We start from the raw sequence: 21,928 nt of genomic DNA on the forward strand, positions 1-21,928 counted from the left end.
TCAAGACCAGCCTGACCAACATGGTGAAATCCGTCTCTATTAAAAATATAAAAATTAGCCAGGCGTGGTGGCGTACGCCTGTAATTCCAGCTACTCGAGAGGCTGAGGCATGAGAACTGCTTGAACCCGGGAGGCAGAGGTTACAGTGAGCCGATATCACGCCACTGCACTCCAGCCTGGTAACAGAGCGAGACTCTGTCTCAAAAAAAATAAATAAATAAATAAAGAAGGAAGAAGAGAAAAAGGAAATTGAAAATGTTCAACTTTCCCCTTTCTCTAGAGCAGCATCCTATGAAACAAAGGGCCCAAATCCTTTGAATTCTTACACCGCCCCTCTCCTTTTCACAGGGCCAGTGAAACCTAGAGGAGGATACAGTTCACAAGCTTCAGGCAAGGGGCAGCCTGAGACTATCCGAGTGATGTTGAGGCAATCCAAGCACAGCAAGTCATTCAGCCACTTCTCCACTGCGTCCCCAGGGGCGTATCGGATTGACTCCTGGAGGGAAACCTCATGCAGTGTCCGCGCTGCTCCCCACAATCACACACACAAAAGAAGAAACAATGATTAAATATGTATTGTCTAAACAAGCAAGGAAAAATGTTTCACTTTATATTTGTCCCATGGTGGCCAGAGACGTGTGGTAAGAATTTAAACTGGGTGGTTTAAAATTGTTTTTGGTGGATATTCAACTTGCCACGATACCAACTTCAAAGGGATCTCAACACAACCATACCGAGACAAGGACACACAAGGACCCCACCATCAGAAGGCCCTAGTCTGGCTCCCATCTGGTCACTGGCCGAGAAAAGCTACTTCTCCTCCTGGGGACTCAACCTCCTAGCCTGATGGTGGGAAGGTTTGGTGCTGCCCATGATGTCACAGGGGAAGCGAGGATCGGCAAGTCTGAAGGGCCTTGCTGTGAACCGCGGGGCCCAGGTCAGGTTCTGGGGTACCTGATGCCAATCTGGCTGTCGTCGTGGTCTTATTCTCAGCGGTGGTGCTGACCTGGCTCTGGGCGCTCTGTTGACGGAGCTGCTGAATTAGCTTGAGGGACAGTGACCGGCCAGTGCCCTCATAGCTAGAAGCAAAGGCAAAAGGAATCAGGCATGAGGTACCAAACCACTGTCTAGGAGGGGACAGAGAGCTGCTTTCCTCTACCTGCTGAAACATCAGATCCCTGCTTCCCCCAGGACAGCCTTCCTCATCTCTGAACTTCCAGCACAGCAGGCACCTGTCCAGAGGCGGCAGGGTGGCACGGTGGCTCAGCGAGGGGCCACCCAGGCCTGGGCTCACATCCTGGCTCATCTACTTAGTATCTTTGAGCAAGGAGTTCAATCTCTTTTAGCCTCATCTTCAAGGGGGGATTATTCTATACACTTCACAGGACTGTGATGTGAACTTAAAAAATAAGGACTGGAAAAAGGGTGTAAGTAAAGCCTTTGGCATAAAGGCTTTAGGCAGTTTTAGTGAAGCTGGAACAAAGTTAAATGGTCAACTAACGGAGCTGCTTTTGGAAGTATGGTGCATAAGGAAATAAACTGAGAACATTTCCAGTTTGGGTAATAAAACAAATCCACCACCTCAGAAATTCTTTTCATTACTATGCCCACTTAAAAGGTGACATAAAACAGCTAAAACATGTTGGGAAAAAATTAAATCACCTATAATCTGATAACTCAATCAGCTTTCATTGCTGAGTTTCTTCTCCTTGTCTTTAGTCACAAGCATATGTGACCACAGGGTACACAGAGCACTTTTTTTCATTACCTCATTTCATAGTACTCATTATTATATTCAGGACTGTAAAATACCTCCTCTTACTCAAATTATAAAAGCTAGAATGAGTGTTTTATTCCCACTCTCCACCCCACATAACAAAGCTCCCCCAAAGGTATTCCATTTACTTATTTAAGAAAATAGAGCCGGGCGCAGTGGCTCACGCCTGTAATCCCAGCACTTTGGGAGGCCGAGACAGGTGGATCACGAGGTCAGGAGATCGAGACCATCCTGGTTAACACGGTGAAACCCCGTCTCTACTAAAAATACATTTAAAAAAAATTAGCCGGGCGCGGTGGCGGGCGCCTGTAGTCCCAGCTACACGGGAGGCTGAGGCAGGAGAATGGCGTGAACTCAGCTACACGGGAGGCTGAGGCAGAAGAATGGTGTGAACCCGGGAAGCGGAGCTTGCAGTGAGTGGAGATCGCACCACTGCACTCCAGCCTGGGTGACAGAACAAAAAAAAAGAAAATAGAGTAAGCACAAGCAACAAAACTTAAAAACTTTTGTCATCAAAGGACATTATAATAAAGACAGTGGCCAGGTGCAGTGGCTCATGCCTATAATTCCAGCACTTTGGGAGGCGGGCGTATCACCTGAGATCAGGAGTTTGAGACCAGCCTGACCAACATAGTGAAATCCTGTCTCTACTAAAAATACAAAAGTTAGCCGGGCATGGTGGTACACACCTGTAATCCCAGCTACTCAAGAAGCTGAGGCAAAAGAATCGCTTGAATCTGGGAGGTGAAGGCTGCAGTGAGCCAAGATTATGCTACTGCGCTCTACCCTGGGCAACAGAGTGAGAGTCTGTCTCAAAAAAGAAAAAAAGAAAAGAAAAAGGAAAAAAAGAAAGAAAGTGAAAAAACCCATAGAATGGGAGAAAATTTTTGTAAATCACATCTGATAAGGGACCTGCTATCAAGAAGATATAAAGAACCCTTACAAATCATTAATAAAAAAGACAACCCAATGAGAGAGATGAACAGAGGATATGAATAGACATTTCTCCAAAGAAGATACATGAGTGGCCAACACGCACATGAAAAGATGCTAACATCATTAGTCACCAGGAAATGCAAATGAAAATTATAATGAGAGGTCACTTCACACCTATTAGAATGACTATAATCACAATGAAACATAAAAAGTGTGTGAGATGATACAGAAAAGTCAGAACCCTCATACACTGCTGGTGGGAATGTAGAATGTGCAACTGCTTTGGAAGAGTCTGGCAGCTCCTCACATGGTCAAACAGAGAGTTAGCCCAGTAGTTTCACTCCTAGGTGTATCCCTAAGAGAAGTGAAAAACATGTCCACGCAAAAATCTGCACGCTAACGTTCAAAGCAAGATTATTAATAATAGCCAAGAGGGAGAAATAACCCAAATGTCCACCAACAGATAAAAGGAAAAATAAAATGTGGTATATCCATACAATAGAATACTATTCAACCACAAAAAGGAATGAAATACTGATATACGCTGCAAGTCAGTCATGGAAGACCACATATTTTATAATTCCATTTATATGAAATGTCCAAAATAGGCAAATCTATGGCTAAAGAAAATAGATTAGTGACTCCCTGGGGTTGGGGGCTGTGGAGGAACTGGAAGAGGATGCACAGGCTTTCTTTATGGGGTGATAAAAATGTTCTAAAATTGGTTGTGAGCATGGTTGTACAACTCTGTGAACATACTAAAAACCATTAAATTACATATTTTAAATGGATAGATAGTACAGTATGTGAGTTATATCTCAATAAAGCTGTTCGAAAAATAAAAACCCATTTTATTTCAGTATTTTCAGTGTAAGCAAAACAGTCACAATAAATCTGCATACAGAATAATCTCTTTAAGATGTGATTTCCATACAGAAATCTTCCCAATATTGGAGATATATATTTAACGACCTCAAAAGATTTCACAATACATTGTTATATTCAAAAAGCAAATTAAAAATGTTTTTGTTCAAATGAAAAAAGTAAATGCAGAGAAAATGTACACCAAAATTCTAACAAAATCTATCTCCAGATGGTTGAATTACAGGTGATTTTTCTTTCTTTTCTTTTCTTTTTTTTTTTGAGACAGAGTCTCGCTCTGTCGCCCAGGCTGGAGTGCGGTGAGGCAATCTCGGCCTCACTGCAGCCTCCGCCACCTGGGTTTAAGCAATTCTTCTGCCTCAGCCTCCTGAGTAGCTGGGATTACAGGCACGCGCCACCACACCCAGCTATTTTTTTGTATTTTTAGTAGAGACGGGGTTTTACCATGTTGGTCAGGCTGGTCTCGAACTCCTGACCTCGTGATCCGCCCGTCTCGGCCTCCCAATGTGCTGGGATTACAGGCGTGAGCCACCGCACCCGGCTACAGGTGATTTTTCTTTTGCTTACCTGTTGTAATTTTTCAATAGCAAACACTAAATATTTCAAATTTAAAAATTAAATATTTCAAATTTAAAAAACCACTCATGTCATTATGAGCTTGCTTTCTTACGATAACTATAGTACTTTAATACTATATTTTCTAAGATATAAGGTATTGGTATCGCCATCCATGTATTTTTCAACATTTTCTCACACAGACAGAAGCAGACACTCAGCACATAAGACTATAATTCTTTAGTCTTATGCTGCCCATTTCATGTCGGGCCAGAGACATGTAACAGTTCATTAAGAGACCAGTTTCCATTTGCAGAAGGCCAGTAGAGAACGAAGCAGCCCCAAACACTCAGAGCCTCTGAGAATCAGACTTAGCTGTCCAGGCCCAGGCCACATTCGCTACATGCCCCTGAATCTGCAAGAGCCTGCCACGGGAGTAAGGACCCCTGCTCACGGTGCCTTACCCGTTGATGGTGGATGCCATGAAAACAAGGTAGGGGCCAAGGAGGCTCTTCACCAAGGGGAGGGGGATGGCGGCGGCTTCATCAATCACAACTAGTTCAGCCTGGCCCAGTTTCACAGCATCTGCAGGATGTATATACTGTGGGGAAGGAAAATTTAGATTATTAGCATAGCGAACTCATGTCACAGCTGCGATTACTGGTGACTCATCATAAAGGCTGTTCTCTTTCCTCTTTTTGCCTGTTTCCTTCTCTCCTCTCATTCCTCCTTTCTACTTTTTCCTGGCAGGGCAAAAATGGGATGGTGTTGGAGTCAGACACCTGGGTTCAGAGAGTTCAGCCCCTGATCATGTGACCTTGGACAAGTCACTTAATCCCACAGTGCCTCAGACTCCTCCTCCTGTAAAGTGAAGGAAATACCTATCTTACGGCTGCTTGAGGGAAAAATAAAGCAGGTATGTAAAAATGCCCTGCCCAGTGCCTGACTCACAGTGCTGATAGATAGATGGTGGCTCCCTTTCCTTTCTCTCCTTTGTCTCCTCGTGTTTTCCCCCAGCCTCAGATAAGGGAAGCCGATGAGCTCAAGGCACAGCTCGACCCCAGTGGTGGCTAAAGAGGAAGATGTCGAATTTCTCATGCCGGCCACTGTGCTCCCTGCTCTGATGGCATGATTATAAAGGCCAAGTCTCCCTGCTGACAGACATTTCTAGAACTTGTTATTTTCTTAATACATGCACACTTACTTATCTTTATGCATACAAACAACCTCTTCAGTTTCTTCAGGGCTTCCTGCTAAGTTTAAAGTGGTTTGAAAAGCAATGAAGAGGTATCTTATAGGAAACCCGAATAACCAATTAACATAAACAAAGATATTCAGCCTCACCAATAATCAGTGAAATGCTAAAGACAGCAGGGAGACATTTCCCAAAACTTAAATAGCTGTAAAACGTCCAGAGTTGGTGAGCTCTTAGAGAAATTAAAGCTCAAATGAATGCTGGCATGGGGGTAAATTGGTATAAACACTATGAAAGAGAATTTGGCAAATTTTAAGAAAGCTGGAAAACTACACAATCCTAAAACCCAACAATTCCACTTTGAGAAACATACATGTAAATATAATTTACTTATATAACACCTAAAGATGAATCAACCAGATCTACAAGCTTTAATCTGCATAGATCCTGAAAACAACTGTTAGAAAAGGAAAGATGAAGGAGAACAAGTATAGTACGTTACCACCTATGGACAGATAATTACGTAGTAAACACAGAAACACATTAACTGAAAGGACACATACCAGTATCAGAAATGAGTCACCACTGGGGAGGGACAGAAGGGAATAGGTTGGAAAGGGGTTGAGGAACTTCAACTGTATTTGTGATGTTTTAGTTCTTTAAAACAAAAACCTAAGTGACATTTAAAATATGAAACAAACACAGCAAACATCAAAATGTCAACAATACTTAAACCTGAGTGTTGGGCACCTGAATGTTATATTGGTCTCTGCACTCTCCTATACATTTGAACTATTTCATTACAAATAAGATGTTCTAACTGCTTTGCTACAAGTTGATGAGCCAGGGAGGCGGCAACCTCACCCATTTCTTTTTTTTATTTTTTGAGACAAAGCCTCACTCTGTCGCCCAGGCTGGAGTGCAGTGGAATGATCTCGGCTCATTGCAACCTCTGCCTCCAGGATTCAACCAATTCTCGGGTTCAACCAATTCTCCTGCCTTGGCCTTCCGAGTAGCTGGGATTGCAGGCGCATGCCACCATGCCTGGCTAATTTTTTTAAATTTTAGTAGAGATGGGATTTTACCACGTTGGCCGGGATGGTCTCCAACTTCTGACCTCAAGTGATTCACCCACCTCAGCCTCCCAAAGCACTGGGATTACAGCCATGAGCCACCATGCCCGGCCAACCCCACTCATTGCTAGCAGCAGAATGTACATCCTCAACAGGGCCCCAGATCTTAGATTTTTCAAGGGAAAAACTAAACAAGCATCTCATAAAAGCAGCAGAAAGCAGCCCCCCAAGGGAGGTGAAGCCAACTTTTATCTAATATTCTTCTTTTTCTCAATGTTGAGACCAAAGAGAGGCCTGAAAGGAACACAAACGGAATCTCATAAAGTAAGGTCACCTCCTCTGTGCTCACACTGGAGACAAAAGAACTCTGGTAATATGAGAGAGTGTTTGATTACAAATTCAAGAAGGAGCAAGGCCCGAGGCAGGGCATTTCACGGAAATGTTTTCCTTCTTCGGTTTGTGTATTTTTCTTGAGTTTTAACAGGTCTCCGTGTTCTCATTGCCTGCAGCCTGACCCTCACCAACAGCAGCCTGTCCTCCTCCCAGCTGGGAGAATCAAGCAAAAGTGAGAAGAAATATACAGAATGAAGAGATTCTAGAAAGAGACTAGTAAGAAAAAATTAAGGTAAAGGGCATAAACACTTAATATTGTTTATAATCTGGCCTCTGATACAAAGGTATAACTTATTTGACATGCATATACATATGCTTTGACAGGCATAAAATGCTAGGGTACAAACTGCCAAATTCACCTGGCTCACTTCCCAACCCAATTCCAAAAACAATCAATGAACTTCCTCCAGTAAGAGCCCATTAGTCTCAGTCCATCTGTAAGCCCGTCACCTCATGCCTCTCCCAGAGATTTAGCAAAACTGCAGCCTTTGGACAAGTGCAGACCATTCAGGCTTACAGAGTGCTAGAGATTTTTAGAACTTTCGGGAAAACACTGTTTAAAAAAGAAAATAGGCCACTGGCTAAACCACAAAGATTCAGAGCACATTTTGCAAAGTTCTTTTTTTCATTTAAGCTGTAAGGTTATTGTTCTAGTTACAGATGCAACATTTCAAAAACTGCAATAACTAAGCAAAGTTAGAACTGATGTCAGAAGAAAGATTCTCTTTTAATTAATCAGTATACTTTCCACCCCACTTATTCCATATTCAAAGGACAAAAACACAACTTTTCAATCTAACTATATATATTTGTTAGTTTGCTGAATGTTTTTCTTCAGAAGAGGCTGAAAATCTGGAACAGGTTTAGCAAACAACACCACCATTGTCTAAAAGAGATGCAATTACACAAGACATACATGTCTATAACAGGAAACATCTTAGAGCCAGTAAAATACAGCAAGACACTGGCCCTGCACATCAGTGTCTGAGAACAAGCCTCACCTGAATAGTCTGCCTGTGTTCTCGAAATACATTCACTCTGATCACTGCTTTGTTAAATTCAGGATTTAGAGACTGGATAATCTCATAATCCAGATGTTCCTGGTGGGGAGTCAAACCAATGACAAACTTTAGAAACAAGTTTTAGAAACTAAATATTATGAAAGTAAGCAAGCATTCTAAAGACCTCACTTGGATTTAAACCCAGCACTGTATCAAAATAAAAATTTTTTTTTTTTTTTTTTTTTTGAGATGGAGTTTCGAGCCCAGGCTAGAGTACAATGGCTTGATCTCAGCTCACTGCAACCTCTGCCCACCCCGGGTTCAAGCGATTCTCCTGCCTCAGCCTCCCGAGTAGCTGGGATTACAGGCATGTGCCACCACGCCCAGCTAATTTTGTATTTTTAGTAGAGATGGGGTTTCTCTATGTTGGTCAGGCTGGTCTCGAACTCCTGACCTCAGGTGATCCACCCACCTCGGCCTCCCAAAGTACTGGGATTACAGGCGTGAGCCACCATGCCTGGTCCAAAATAAAAATTCTTAATCCAAATTTCCTACCTGATATTGCAGAGCATCAAATCCTTTAAATACAAATTCAAACAGAGTATGGAGGTTATCAGGGCTTGGGGAGGTAACAAAGATATTGGAGTACCTACAGAACAAAATAAAAGAAGGATTTTTAAGAAATTAGGAACATTTTAAAGAAACAATTTAAAAAAGAAAATATTTTTGTTTGCTCCTGTCCCAAAGGTGATAACCAGAGGTAACAGCAAGGGAAAAAGTCAGGACACCTTTTAGGAAGGAAAGCAAAGCAACTCCAGACATTTAGCTACCAACATCTGTGAAAGCAAATTGCTTAGAAGCACTGTGGAGACAACGCCCTCAGTGTGCAGAACAGACAGACTGCTCCCCAATCCAGGGCACTGCTACAGTAAGTAGTTTCACATCCATCACTAGCTGTGCTGAGACTTTCAAATGGTGAAGCTGGAGAGCTCAATCGGTGCTCAGGCCAAGGCCAAAGCTAACCTCCAAGTTAGCTTTGCCTTGCTGAGTATAAAGGATGCTAACAGCAGATACTAATGGCTAAGAGGCTGACTGTTACAGCTAGAGCAGCACGAAGAACGAAGGACAAGGAGTCAGGAGCTAAGCTCAAGCCCCAGCTCTACCAGCACTGACTTGCTGGAGGATCTTGGGTAAATCACTGGAACTCCCCAAGCCTGGGCTGACTCATCTATAAAATGCCCACAGAGCTCTAAAGAGCACCAAGGAAGATAATGCACAAAAGCAAACACAGTAAGTAAGTTCTAGGTGCATTATTATGGCTGAGAAGTTGGAAGAACATACTCTACTGGCAGTTGCATGTATCTTCCATACCCAACAGAAAAGAACAGAAAGTAACATCACACCTAAAACCAGCTCCTCAGAAGCCAAAGAAAGCTTCTCTTAATCAAAATCATTAAAATGTCAAACTTGTACTTTTCTCAGTCAGCAAAGCTGGTCACACATATTCTCATGCCCTGAGAGGTGTAAAGTTTCTTACTCCCATTTCTTTGCTTCTGCATGTTTGTTCAACTGTAAATAGTGATTACAAAGGCCCTGGTATATATGTGTCTATGTTTCCACACAAGTAAACATGCACCTTTAGGGTGGGTTGGGGAAACAGTGCTGCTGTTTCCCGGCAGGAAATCAAGACCTAGAGAAATCACACACAGAACCCACTCAGAACTCAGAACTAGGAACATCAGATACCAGTCCTCTGACCCCAACCCTGCACACTACCCCCACAGCGCCCAGAGTTCCTAAAGATGGGGGATCGAATCCCCTTACCCAAATGCCACCGCCCCAGCAATCGCCAATCCCAGGGCTGCAGATTTTCCCCGTCCTCGGGCAGCTGTGAGTGCAACAGTACTCCTCAGAGTCTTTTCAGAGATGCCCTCAATAAATTTCAAGACAGCTTTGGCCTGTGGAAAGAGAGACACATTAGGCGAACTCCAAGAAAGGTCCAAGTTTCTGCCATTCACCACCATCACTGTGGAGAAGTGAGGTTGATGCCAGGCTAAATAAGAGGGTGGCAGTTCTTGCAGGCCAGAGAGCACTGCTCAGCACCTGGACTTCTCACTCCCTTGGTCATCTCCTGTCAGTCTCAAGGCCTACAGTACCAATTATTAATAGATGCTGATAATTCAAATTTACAGCTTCAGTCTGGAGCACTTCCCTGCACACCAGACTTTTGTTTTTTCTTAGATGGAGTTGCGTTCTTGTTGCCCAGGCTGGAGTGCAGTGGTGCGATCTCAGCTCACTGCAACCTCTGCCTCACAAGTTCAAGCGATTTTTCTGCCTCAGCCTCCTAACTGGGATTACAGGTGCGTACCACCAAGCCCGGCTTATTTTTATATTTTTAGGAGAGATGGGGTTTCGCCATGTTGGCCAGGCTGGTCTTGAACTCCTGACCTCAGGTGATCCGCCCGCCTTGGCCTCCCAAAGTGCTGGGATTAACAGGCATGAGCCATGGCGCCTGGCCCACACCAGACTTTTTTTTTTTTTTTTTTTTTTTGAAACAGAGTCTCGCTCTGTCACCAGGGGCTGGAGTGCAGTGGTGCAACCTCCACCTCCTGGGTTCACTTCAACCTCCACCTCCTGGGTTCAAGCGATTCTCCTGCCTCACCCCTCCCAAGTAGCTAGGATTACAGGCACACACCACCACACCCAGCTAATTTTTATATTTTTAGTAGAGACAGAGTTTCACCATGTTGACCAGGATGGTCTCCATCTCTTGACCTCGTGATCTACCCACCTCAGTGTTCCAAAGTGATGGGATTACAGATGAGAGCCACCGCACTCAGCTGGCCCACACCAAACTTTTATACACATGCAACTGCTTCCTGCACATTCCCATTTGTACACTACAGATCTCAAACTTGAAACTGAACGCCTAAAGTTGCCCCAAACCTCCTCCACCTAGTCTTTCCCATTTCAGTTAACTGTTCAACTGCTTGGGCCAAAGTCTCCTCAGTTCTTCCCTGATAACTTGATTCGTCAGCAAATCCTGTTACCTCCAAAACATATATAAAATCCTACCATTCCTTACACCGCTATCCTTCTCTACTGCTCTGCTCAAAGCCACCACCCTATCCTTCTTCCATCATGACAGCAGCCTCCTGACTAGTCTTCCTGCTGCCATCCTCACCCCACCAGTCTATATTCAACATGGCAGCCAGAGGATCCTCTTAAAAAGAAGTCTGGGGATGCCTCTGGCAGCTATGCTGAGAGGAGACTAAGGACATAAAAGCTTCCACTGCTCCCATCTCTTATAGAGTAAGTGCCAAAGCCCTGCCAGTAGCCTGAAAGATCCTCCAAAAATCTCCTCCATACCTACTCACCCTGCTTCAGCCCCTCAGCCTCCCTGCCAGGCCTGGAACACAGAGGGACATCCCTACCCCAGGCCCATGCACGTGCTGCTCCCTCTGCCTGAAGCACTGGCTCCCCAAGAGCCACAGGGCTTGTTTCCTCACCTCTCCTCACCTCCTTCATGGCTTGGCTCCAAAATCACCTCCTACATGAGGCCACCCCTGCCCCCTGTATGTAGAACCGCAGCACCCTACCCTCAGCTGTCATGCCCTATCCCTCTTTGCAACGTTTTCTTTTTTCCCATTGTACGCAGCATCTTCTGCTTCACCACATGATCTGCTCATGTCTTTCATTTACTGACTGTCTCATCTCACTAGGAGGCAAGCTCCATGAAGCAGGCGCATCCCTCTTGCCTACTGCTGGGCCCCAGTGCCTAGAGGAGAACCTAGAAGCAAAAGCAAGGTGCCAGTGACACAGAAGGACAGGAGCCACTAACTACTTACAGCCCAAACTGTGCTCCTCAGCTGGATCTGTGCTGGGAATATGTCTTTGAGGGTGGGAAGAAGGCCAGATGGTCCTGAGGAAGTTTGCCTAAGCAACGATGCTAAGAAGACACTGAAGAGACACAGGCCAAGGCAGATGGAAGGGGAGAGGCTTCAGGAAGCCAGAGTTTCTCCAGATGAAAACACTCAAAGGGAATCCAGGTCCTACTTAACTTGGCCTTGCCTGAAGGCTATATTTTACCCTTTTGTTTTATATTATGGAAGTTATAAACTCTGAAAAATCCAATGACATAACAGAAAGGTACCAAATCTAGACTAAAACGCATCCTAAAATGAAGAACCAATATAAAAAAGGCCAAAATCCAACTAAAAAGTGGGCAGAGGAAATAAGCAGACTGGCTGACCAAAAAAAGAAAAAAGAAAAAAAACCAACAGCAACAACAACAACAAAACAACAGATGACCAATAATTATATGAAGGAGGTATCCTCCTCTCTCCTAATTAAAGAAGCAACACCAATTAAAACAATGGTCCTATGTTCTCATATCAGATTGGAAAAAACTTACAAGTTTAATAGGAATCACTGTTGCAAGGGTGTAGGGAAAAAGGCATTTCCACACACTGGATAGTTCCATCAACTGGTACAACACCCATTTGAATACACACAACCTCTGATCCAGCAATTTCTCTTCTGGAAACGTATCCTAAACATAGTGCCCACAGACTTACCTGTAAGAATCCCTTAAGAGCACTGTTTCTAATAGTGGAAATGCTGGAATCAATCCAAACGTCTAACAGTGGACCATTTACACTCTTTGCATTTAATTCATTTATGTGCATGAAAAAAGAGGTAGCAGGATACATAATAAACTGTTAACAGCAGCTGTTTCTGCAGAGTGAAACTGCCAAGTGGAAACACCACTTCTTATTTCTTTATGTACTCTTTTTCTATTAACTTTTTGTTTTTTTGTCATAGGCCATTTGTTTTCTTATAACACTACTTAACTAGAATCTGTCTCTCCTGCTTTATCCTATCGCTCACTCTTTCTCTTTTGGATACACAGGGTACCAGGAAGTGAAACAAAAAAGCCTAGGGCCTGCAGCCAGAGCTGCATAAAGAGCTATGTAGCTGCTGATCATATTTCCAGAATGAAAAGGGAAGTCAGCCTGCTGGGACTCAGCCCTAAGTGGGAGGTGTCACTGCAGCTATCTTCCTTCTCAAGGGCAGCAACCCATGTTGCTCATTTGGCTCAAGCTGACCTAGAACCCTGAACACACCTGACAGTTCAAAGACCTCTGGGCTGTACCCAGTCAGTTCCCATCATGGCCCAGGAACTACCAGGGAAGCCAAGTTTACCAGTGCAGACCACCTCGGTGAGCACAGAAATGCATCCTGGCAGCTCTCACCCAGCCTATTTGCACCCAAGACCAGGTACATATCACCCCAGAGGGCCCGGCCCTCATCAGGCCTCACACTGGAACCAGGGTAAATACCAGACTAGGGGCCTCAAGTTCTCCTCTCACTTCTGAATAAGCTGTAGGCAAAACCTTTATATTATCAAAACTTAACTGAAATTGAAGAACACAGGTATATTGCCCACTCTTGGAAAAAGTGGTAAGAGCATTCCTCTTTCAATGTAATCTGTCCAGATGTAGTGGATCATGCCTGTAATCTCAGCACCTTAGGAGGTTGAGGCAGGAGGACTGCTTGAGGCCAGGGGTTCGAAGTTACAGTGAGCCATGATCATGCCACTGCATTCTAGCTTGGGTGACAGAGCGAGACTCTGTCTTTTAAAAAATAATAATTCATCTGCTCCATCTGTCGCCTGACTGGAGGGGGTAATCCCTAGACTTCTTCTGTGAACCCAGACAACATGAAATAGCCCTACTGTTGCTGAGCACACACGAGTATGAGCAAGGGGGAAAAGCCCCCTTCTCCAAGGAGGGTCTGAGTCTTGGGTCAACGTACCTCGGCTTCTGTTGCGCTCCGTATGCTATATTCTACCTTTGTGTTGGAAGTTCTGAGCACCACACTCACCTGGTCTAGAGTCTTACAGCAGTCCACCAACACACCCACAGGCTGGGTGTCCTGCAAGCTCTCCTTCAACTCCCTCAGCTCCAGATCGGAAGGACCGAGACTCTCATCCTACCAGAGAGAGGAGAAGGGGAAGGTCTGTCACTGCCACAGGAAGAACAACAGAGAAAACACAGCCTCCCCCAGATTCCTGGACCCCAGCACAGACTCACCGGAGTCTGGGGAGGCAGGGCCTCAATGGTGGCAATGTGGGAGGAGATGGGCAGGATATTGAGCTGGTCATCAATGACGAGACACTTCTTACAAGAGGCCAGAGAGAGAATAAACCTGAGAAACAAAACCGCTGCAATGAAGAGTTGGGGAGGGCATGCAATGTCTACACAGAGTATAACTTTTCTTCAAAAAATCATTTGGCCCCAAGTGTCTCTAAGAAAGCCAGAAAAAGCTAAAACCCAGTTGGAGAGCAGCGTGAGATGATTCAGCATCTCCTCCACAAGGCACCTGAACATACTTTAAACAGCAAATCAGAAAACCGAGAGCTCATCCCAGGAGATCAATTATAAGCCCTCCTGTTGTGCATGACTGCCGCTATTCCCTACGCCATGGGGCCCTCCCCTCATCGTCCCAGGCTTGCTCTTTAGCACTGAGGTGTTTCAGGCTATCCTTAAATGGGGAATTCCAAACCCAACCCCATATGATCACCAGTCACACAGGGAAAAAACACAAATGAATTCACCTTCTGTCACTAGGAAAAAGAAATAAAAGGAACAAGGGGAAAGGAAAGCTCCCCAAAGAAATACAATACAAACGTTCTTGCATGCAGGAAAAAAAATGTGTTTGACTATAAAATTCAAACATCCTCCCACTGCAAGAAAAAGATTTCACAGGCTTCTGTTGATTTCAGTAGCACACAGCTGCTCCTCCTGATCCGCTCATTCTACTGAGTTAGTGCATCACAGATGGTTAAAATGAGAAAGGCCCCCAGGGTTCATCAGGGCTCGGATTTCTACACCTCAGCACTACTGACATTTCGGACCAGATAATTCTTTGGTGTGGAGCTGTCCTGTGCACCACTGGTTGTTCGGCAACATCCCTGGCCTCTACCCACTGGATGCCCACGGCACCCACCACCACCTCCCAAAGTCATTACAATCAAAACATTTCCAGACATTGCCCAACGTTCCCAGGGGGCCAAATGGCTCCAGATGAGAACCACTGATTTAGATCAAATTTTCCTAAGGCGTTTCACAGGGTGCTAACTGGTGTTCCCACCCCGCCAAAAAAAACTGTGGTAAGATAAATTTGGGAAACAATCAGTTAAACAGGTCCCTGCTGCTGCAAGACTTTTCAGAGATTACAACAGGCTAGGGTAAATCTTCATAAAGGAAAAATAGTATCTGTGTTTCCCAGACATATATGGCCAAACTCTCCTCATACGGTCCCTCTCAAAAAACTAGTGTTCTATGGCCGGGCACAGTGGCTCACGCCTGTAATCCCAGCACTTTGGGAGGCTGAAGTGAGCAGATCACTTGAGGTCAGGAGTTCGACACCAGCCTGGCCAACATAGTAAAACCCCACCTCTACTAAAAATAAAATACAAAAAATGGCCAAGCGCGGTGGCTCATCCCAGCACTTTGGGAGACGGAGGGGGGACAGATCATTTGAGGTCAGGAGATCAGGACCAGCCTGGCCAACATGGTGAAACCTTGTCTCTACAAAAAATACAAAAATTAGTCAGGCATGGTGATGGGCTCCTGTAAATCCCGGCTACTTGGGAGGCTGAGGCACAAGAATCGCTTGAACCCAGGAGGCAGAGGTTGCAGTGAGCCAAGATCATGCCACTGTACTCCAGCCTGGGCATCAGAACGAGACTCTGTCTCAAAAAAATAATAATAATAATACAAAAAATTAGCCGAGTGTGGTGGCAGGCACCTGTAATCCCAGCTACTCAGGAGGCTGATACAGGAGAATCACTCGACCCAGGAGGCAGAGGTTGCAGTGAGCCAAGATCGCGCCACTACACTCTAGCCTGGGCAACACAGTGAGACTCCGTCTCAAAATAAATAAACAAATAAATAAATATTTAATTTCCGATAACAAATTGTGTATCATATTTGAAATTATGGGTGATCCTTTGCTCAGAAGAAACATTTTGTCGCCTTTTTCTGCCTCTAATTACATCTCACCCCTCCCATATTTTTCTTATCATTTTTACTATGCCAAATATGTCATATCCATAATAAAAAGTTTGGAAAAACTAGTGTTCTATGAAATATCTTCTGGGAAACAGTGATCCAGAAAAATCACTCCTTTAAAAGATGAGTAAGCTAAGAGCCAGAGAGAGTAACTTGGTTTAACTGAACTGTCAGGGCCAGCAACAAGACAAAATTGAGGTTTCCTGGCTCCAAGTTTCTACTACATTTCACTGCTTCCAGTTAGTCTCACAACTGCTGCTGCTGTCAAGAATTTCATCATTTTTGGAATCGTGTACTACTTTCCCCAATGCAAAAGCAAAGCTTTCAGCTGAGTCCAAGATAAAAATATCCCTCCCAATGTGACTGCCCCACAATTGGGAGGAACTATAGACCTACCTTTCATTAAATCTTCCCACCACATCCTGATGGGCCTCAGTTCTGTACCTGGAATGCACATCCTAACAAAGAAAGACAACATCCATTAACAAAGGCATGCAAACACTGCTGAGGACCAGGGTCCAAATACAACGCTCTATCCAAGGAGACACGGGCAATCTTGCTGGAAACAAAATCACTCCCACACACCCTGCTGTGCCAAATGGTATTTGCTAAAACTGGGATCAGACACTGAATGCAATGTTGCTTATTAAAATCTTTCACTTTTCCACATTTTTTTCTAGCATCCTAAGTTATATTCATTTATTTCATAAAACTGGCATGCTGTGTGCCAGATATGCTGTGTATACACTAGTGAACAAAGCATGACCTCTGTTCTCATGGCACTTGGAGTGTAATGGAGGGAGGAAGAAAAATGAGTAGATAAATACACATTTTGGCAAATGCTACATGTGAAATACAGACTGCACGGATAGCAAGTGGGGGTCACTTATGTAGGGCAGTGAGGGAGGGCCTCTCCGAGATAAGCTGAGGCCTGAAGAATAAGTAGGTAGCCATGTAAGAGAGAGAGGAAGAACAAACTGATATGAACACAAAGTCATTCATTCACTCTCAAATATCTAAGGAATGCTTACTAAATGCCAGGCACTCTTCTTTTTTTTTTTTTTTTTTTGAGACGGAGTCTCGCTCTGTGGCCCAGGCTGGAGTGCAGTGGCCAGATCTCAGCTCACTGCAAGCTCCATCTCCCAGGTTCACGCCATTCTCCTGCCTTAGCCTCCCGAGTAGCTGGGACTACAGGCGCCCGCCACCTCGCCTGGCTAGTTTTTTGTATTTTTTAGTAGAGACAGGGTTTCACCGTGTTAGCCACGATGGTCTTGATCTCCTGACCTCGTGATCCACCCGTCTCGGCCTCCCAAAGTGCTGGGATTACAGGCTTGAGCCACCGTGCCCGGCCTGCCAGGCACTCTTCTAAGATCTGGAAAGGCAACAGCAAAGAAAACTAACTCTCTGTTCCAATCAAATTTATTTATTTATTTATTTTTATTTTTTTACTTTTTGAGACGGAGTCTTGCCCTGTCACCCAGGCTGGAGTGCAGTGGCATGACCTCAGCTCACTGCAACCTCCACCTCCTGAGTTCAAGCGATTCTCCTGCCTCAGCCTCCCTAGTAGCTGGAATTACAGGTGTGCACCACCATACGTGGTTAATTTTTTTTTGTATTTTTGGTAGAGATGAGGTTTCACCATGTTGGCCAGGCTGGTCTCAAACTCTTGACCTCAGGTGATCCACCCATCCAGGCTCCCAAAGTGCTGGGATTACAGGCGTGAGCCACTGTGCCTAGCCCTCCAATGAAATTTAGAGACTAGTACAGAAGGACAGACTAATAATAATAATAATAATAATAACTTTAGGTAACTGTCAAGTGCTTTGAAGAAAAATAAAGCCGGTTAAGGAGTGACAAGCAGAGCTGCCTACTGTAAACAGGGTGTGAGGAAAGACCACACGGATGAGGTGATATCTGAGCAGGGACTTGAATGCAATGAGGAAGTGAGCCAGGCAGAGGTCCAGAGGAAGCACATTCCAGTGGGAACAGCAAGTGTCAAGGCTCTAGCATGAGTGTGTGCTGGGCATGTCTGAGGACGTTCGAGGAGGCCAAAAGGGCTGTAGTGCAAGTGATGATGGGAGAAGTAATGACAGGAAACAGCCCCTATTGAGGAAAGTTCATTTCATCAGACCAAGTCCAATGCGACCACCATTACAGAGCTGCTGGGCATGGGCATGACTTAAAACTTGCCTCTGAACACTGACCTGGCAACACTGATAGAGAGAGGAGTCCAGCTCTGCATCAGGTGAGACACATCCCTAACTCCTCACCATGTCCTCGGTGCCTTTTGCTTTGGGAGAACAGAATATCTGCTGGAGTTGAAATTCTTGCCAAACTGGGAGTACAACTAGCAAATGTTCCTTAGTCATCCATTAGGATAAGGGCCAGTGAGGAGTCTGCACATGGTCCTTTTTTTTTGCAATACACAAATTTAGGCACTGGCATTGCTCCTTATACAGTATCATTCCAGAAAATTTAACTACATAAAAGCTGCATCATATCTGAATCTCACTGGTGTAGAATTTGCAAATGCCTGAAAACAAAGGTGAAATTCAGAGACTCCTAGGCACACTCAGGGACGCTGAGATTTAACTGCAGTGACTTTTTCACTAGTTAAAATCAAAGAGCTCTTAGCCCAGAGGCTGTGCTGGCTACTCACTGGAGCTGCCCAACAGGAGTTCTTTAAAGAAAGCAGAACACAGCAAAAACAGATGTACTTGAACCCTCACAATTAAGTTAAAAACAGATGCTTACCATGGTCATTGTGTACAATTGCTTGAGTGAGTTCATGGTCCGTAGGAGGATGACCACTAGCCCACCACCTTCCACTGTTTCTACAGTCCTGGCCAGCAAGTTTGGAGTTAAGGCTTCAAAATCCTGGAAGAAGGGGGCGTGAGAAAGGGTATTCATGCGAATACCAACCCAAGGGGCTTTTTTTTTTTTTTGAGATGGAGTCTCGCTCTGTCACCCAGGCTGCAATGCAGTGGCACAATCTTGGCTCACCACCCACCTGGGCCTCCCAAAATGCTGGGATTACAGGTGAGCCACCGCACCTGGCCCAACCCAAGGGACTCTTAACCAAAGCAAGGTGATAAGGCAAAAAGACGACTTCGGAGCATAAAGCCAAGACCGTACTTCTTCCCACCTTGACTTCCCAGGATACACACACAGGGCGCACCACAGAAGAGGACCAAGCCCTCGAATATATGAACACCTGGTTTTATATGCCAAAAATGGGTCTCTTATTAGAGACATTGTTAGTTTTATATGTCAAACACCTCTCTGATAAAATCTTATTTGGAAACAAATTTTCCAGCCTTCATTGATTCACACTTGAATTTCAGAAACATCTTACATTTTCTGACATTTATAGCCCAAACCTGTTTGACAAAACTATACCACATGGGGGAGCTGCTGCTCCCAGGAGTCATTACTCAGGCAACTGATCAAGGCAGCAAGCAGAAGACCACTCCCTACAAATCAGTGATCAGCCCGGGCATTCCCCTGAGTAAAGGTGAAAATGAGGCAAAGCGCCCTCTTGTTTGACCTCCAACGTGGGAAGCAAGCCAGGAGTACAGGAGACAACCCATGTTTTGTGAGGTATGTAACTCGACATAATAAAGGGCACAGTCGTAGGTGTATATGATAAACACATTGAATGTGGGGATTTGTGCTTAATTTTGTCTTGTCTTTTTTGGGAGAATGGGGAAGGGAGGTGGCACGGGAGTCAAAGAAACAAAGAATAAAACAAAGACCACCAGAGCTTACACGCACATGCATACACACACACACAAAGTGAAACTTAGTCTATTAACTTGCCAGGCAAGAGAATACACACCAGTGCAGAAATTCACCAAGTAGTCTCTGAGAGATAAAGTGAGGGGTTTTTAAGGGCTAGAAACGGGGAGAGGGGCCTTCATGGTGGATATGCTACTCAGGCACTCTGGACAGGACATTTAAGTGCATTGGTCTGTATTCCAGTTGGAAAACAAGTCCTATTGCTCCCTGGACAAGAAAGTCTTTGGTGAACGCCAATAAGGACCTGGGGTCCTAGAGGCACGCAAAGTCTCTGGCATTTGCTTTATCAGCTTTAGCTAGTTAGAACCAGTTATAACAATGCATCACTTCAGTTCCGGTGTCTCTAGACAAATGCTGATTTAAGTAGAAAATTCTCTTTTTATATGGGGTAGGTGACCAAGTGTACTTTGGAAAGTGGCCGGGATTTCCACTAATAATGCTTGGGGATAGGGAATATGGGACTCTCCTCTCCTTACTGTACATTTGTTTCCAGTGGAAAGTCAGGCAGCCCAAGCAACCCTCAAGACTCTGCCTTCAATCAGAGGCTAGAGGAAATCACCCACCTGCAGCACACACATGCCGAAGGTATTGCCCAGGATCTTGTGGGTCTCATTGTAGTAGCAGTAGCGAATGTTTGTGGCTGCTATGAAGAGTTCGAAGGGGTCATCCTGCTTTATGTTCAACGTTCCATTCTTTATTTTCTTCTGCAGCTGTCGCATTCTTTTCTTCCGGTGACTGCAATCACACGCCCCCAGTCCCATGAGAGCCAGTTAACCAGAGAGGCTAAAGAGTTGGAACCAGGGGACAGGCTCAGTGATCACCCACTTAGACTTTCAGAGTGAGTAGGGAACTTGAAAGTGTGAGGCCCACTTCAGGTGGAGGGCAGTGGAGAGGCATTAGAGTGCTTAAGGGCTTGGAGTAAGAGTGATAAGTCTATGTGTGAACACTGCTATTTTGCTCTGTGACCTCGAGCAAATACTTTGCTTTAAAAGTTGGGTAACAGGGTAGCTAACCCTCACATTTGGCCAAAGCCAGAGCTTGAAACCAAACCTGAGTGGCCTCATTATCTCAGTCATAAGCCAATGCTTCAACTACACTGTGCTGTTCCCCCAGAGATCCTGGGAAAGACAAGGTGATGGCACATTACTTTATTCATCCTTCCTAGAGGACTTCCTTCCTGAGAATGTGGGATTATGTCTTCGAGGGCAGGTCTTACATAAGACAATAATGATATAGGACACAGGGATCAGAATGGAATCTGGACATCTCTAAGGAATCCCTGAATTATTTTTGGTCTTAAAAACCCTGCATATCCAGCTGCTATTTACCTTTCCTTTACCAAAAGAGAGAACTAGAATGTTCTAGAATGGAGGATTACAGCTGATCAAAATTTTACCATAGTTGTCTAACTTAATAGCTAGAACAAAGGCCCTTCCTCCTGTGGGCCTCCACTTCCTCATCTATGAACCAAGGCAGTGGGTGAGTTTATCTCCACTGTTCCTTCTGGCTCAGGCCTTAAGCCCATGACTTACAAGCAGGCATTAGCTTGAACATAATGCTCCGCCACAGCAAGGCAGGGGTAGGGCGGAAGAGCTATAAGAGGTACAAAAATATATTTTTAGAAGTGAAGCCAGCTGGTTTAAATTCAAAAGGCAAATCTGCCCAGAAGACTCTGAATTGCCTAATTCCACACCCGTCTCACATTTGCCAAATGAAAAATATTGAAAACCAGAAGCCCTAAAAACTTAAAATTCTGGGATAGGCAGCAGGCCTTATTCTCAATCTGTATTAAAAATGCCTACCTCTCAAAATATGAGACTATATACAACAGAATACCAATTATTGTTCAAAACTACATACCAGTAATAAACATCTAGATGCTGACAATGCCTAGACACTGAAATGCTTTTTATTTTCATCTTTGGGTTTTCTGCACTTTTCACATTTCAACAATAAGGCTCTTATGATTGTCTGGTTTCCTTTAGGCAGAATCCCTTTACTTTAAGACCATAGGACAGGGGCAAGTTTAGCCTCTGGAACTAATTTCAGTTAAAATAATTTTAGAGCCTGTTAATACATCCAACTCAATGTATACTGAGTACCTATGACAAACATGCTAAAACAGTTGAAAATATGAAAATACAAAGATAAATAGGAGAGGGCTCCTAACTGAATGAGCTTATCACCTGAAAGTTAAAAAAAAAAAAAAAAAAAAAAAAAAAAAAAAAAAAAAAAAAAAA

The 21,928-nt window shown here is 44.3% G+C and overlaps 1 protein-coding gene across 2 annotated transcripts in view; it reads right to left on the minus strand.

The window, feature by feature from the left end:
• Positions 1-21,928, minus strand: part of NAT10 (N-acetyltransferase 10) — a 42,116-nt gene that overhangs the window by 14,673 nt on the left and 5,515 nt on the right. For both annotated transcript variants that reach the window (XM_025356821.1, XM_025356822.1), the window contains 11 exons: positions 20,252-20,423; positions 18,645-18,767; positions 16,287-16,348; positions 13,908-14,022; positions 13,699-13,806; positions 9,637-9,770; positions 8,368-8,461; positions 7,813-7,911; positions 4,615-4,751; positions 955-1,079; positions 375-525 (listed from right to left, as the gene is read on the minus strand). In XM_025356821.1, the coding sequence (XP_025212606.1) occupies positions 375-525; positions 955-1,079; positions 4,615-4,751; positions 7,813-7,911; positions 8,368-8,461; positions 9,637-9,770; positions 13,699-13,806; positions 13,908-14,022; positions 16,287-16,348; positions 18,645-18,767; positions 20,252-20,423 (1,320 nt within the window). The remainder of the gene's footprint in view (positions 1-374; positions 526-954; positions 1,080-4,614; positions 4,752-7,812; positions 7,912-8,367; positions 8,462-9,636; positions 9,771-13,698; positions 13,807-13,907; positions 14,023-16,286; positions 16,349-18,644; positions 18,768-20,251; positions 20,424-21,928) is intronic.

The sequence above is a fragment of the Theropithecus gelada genome, chromosome 14 (assembly GCF_003255815.1).
Source record: "Theropithecus gelada isolate Dixy chromosome 14, Tgel_1.0, whole genome shotgun sequence".
In the NCBI taxonomy this organism is placed as follows: domain Eukaryota; kingdom Metazoa; phylum Chordata; class Mammalia; order Primates; family Cercopithecidae; genus Theropithecus; species Theropithecus gelada.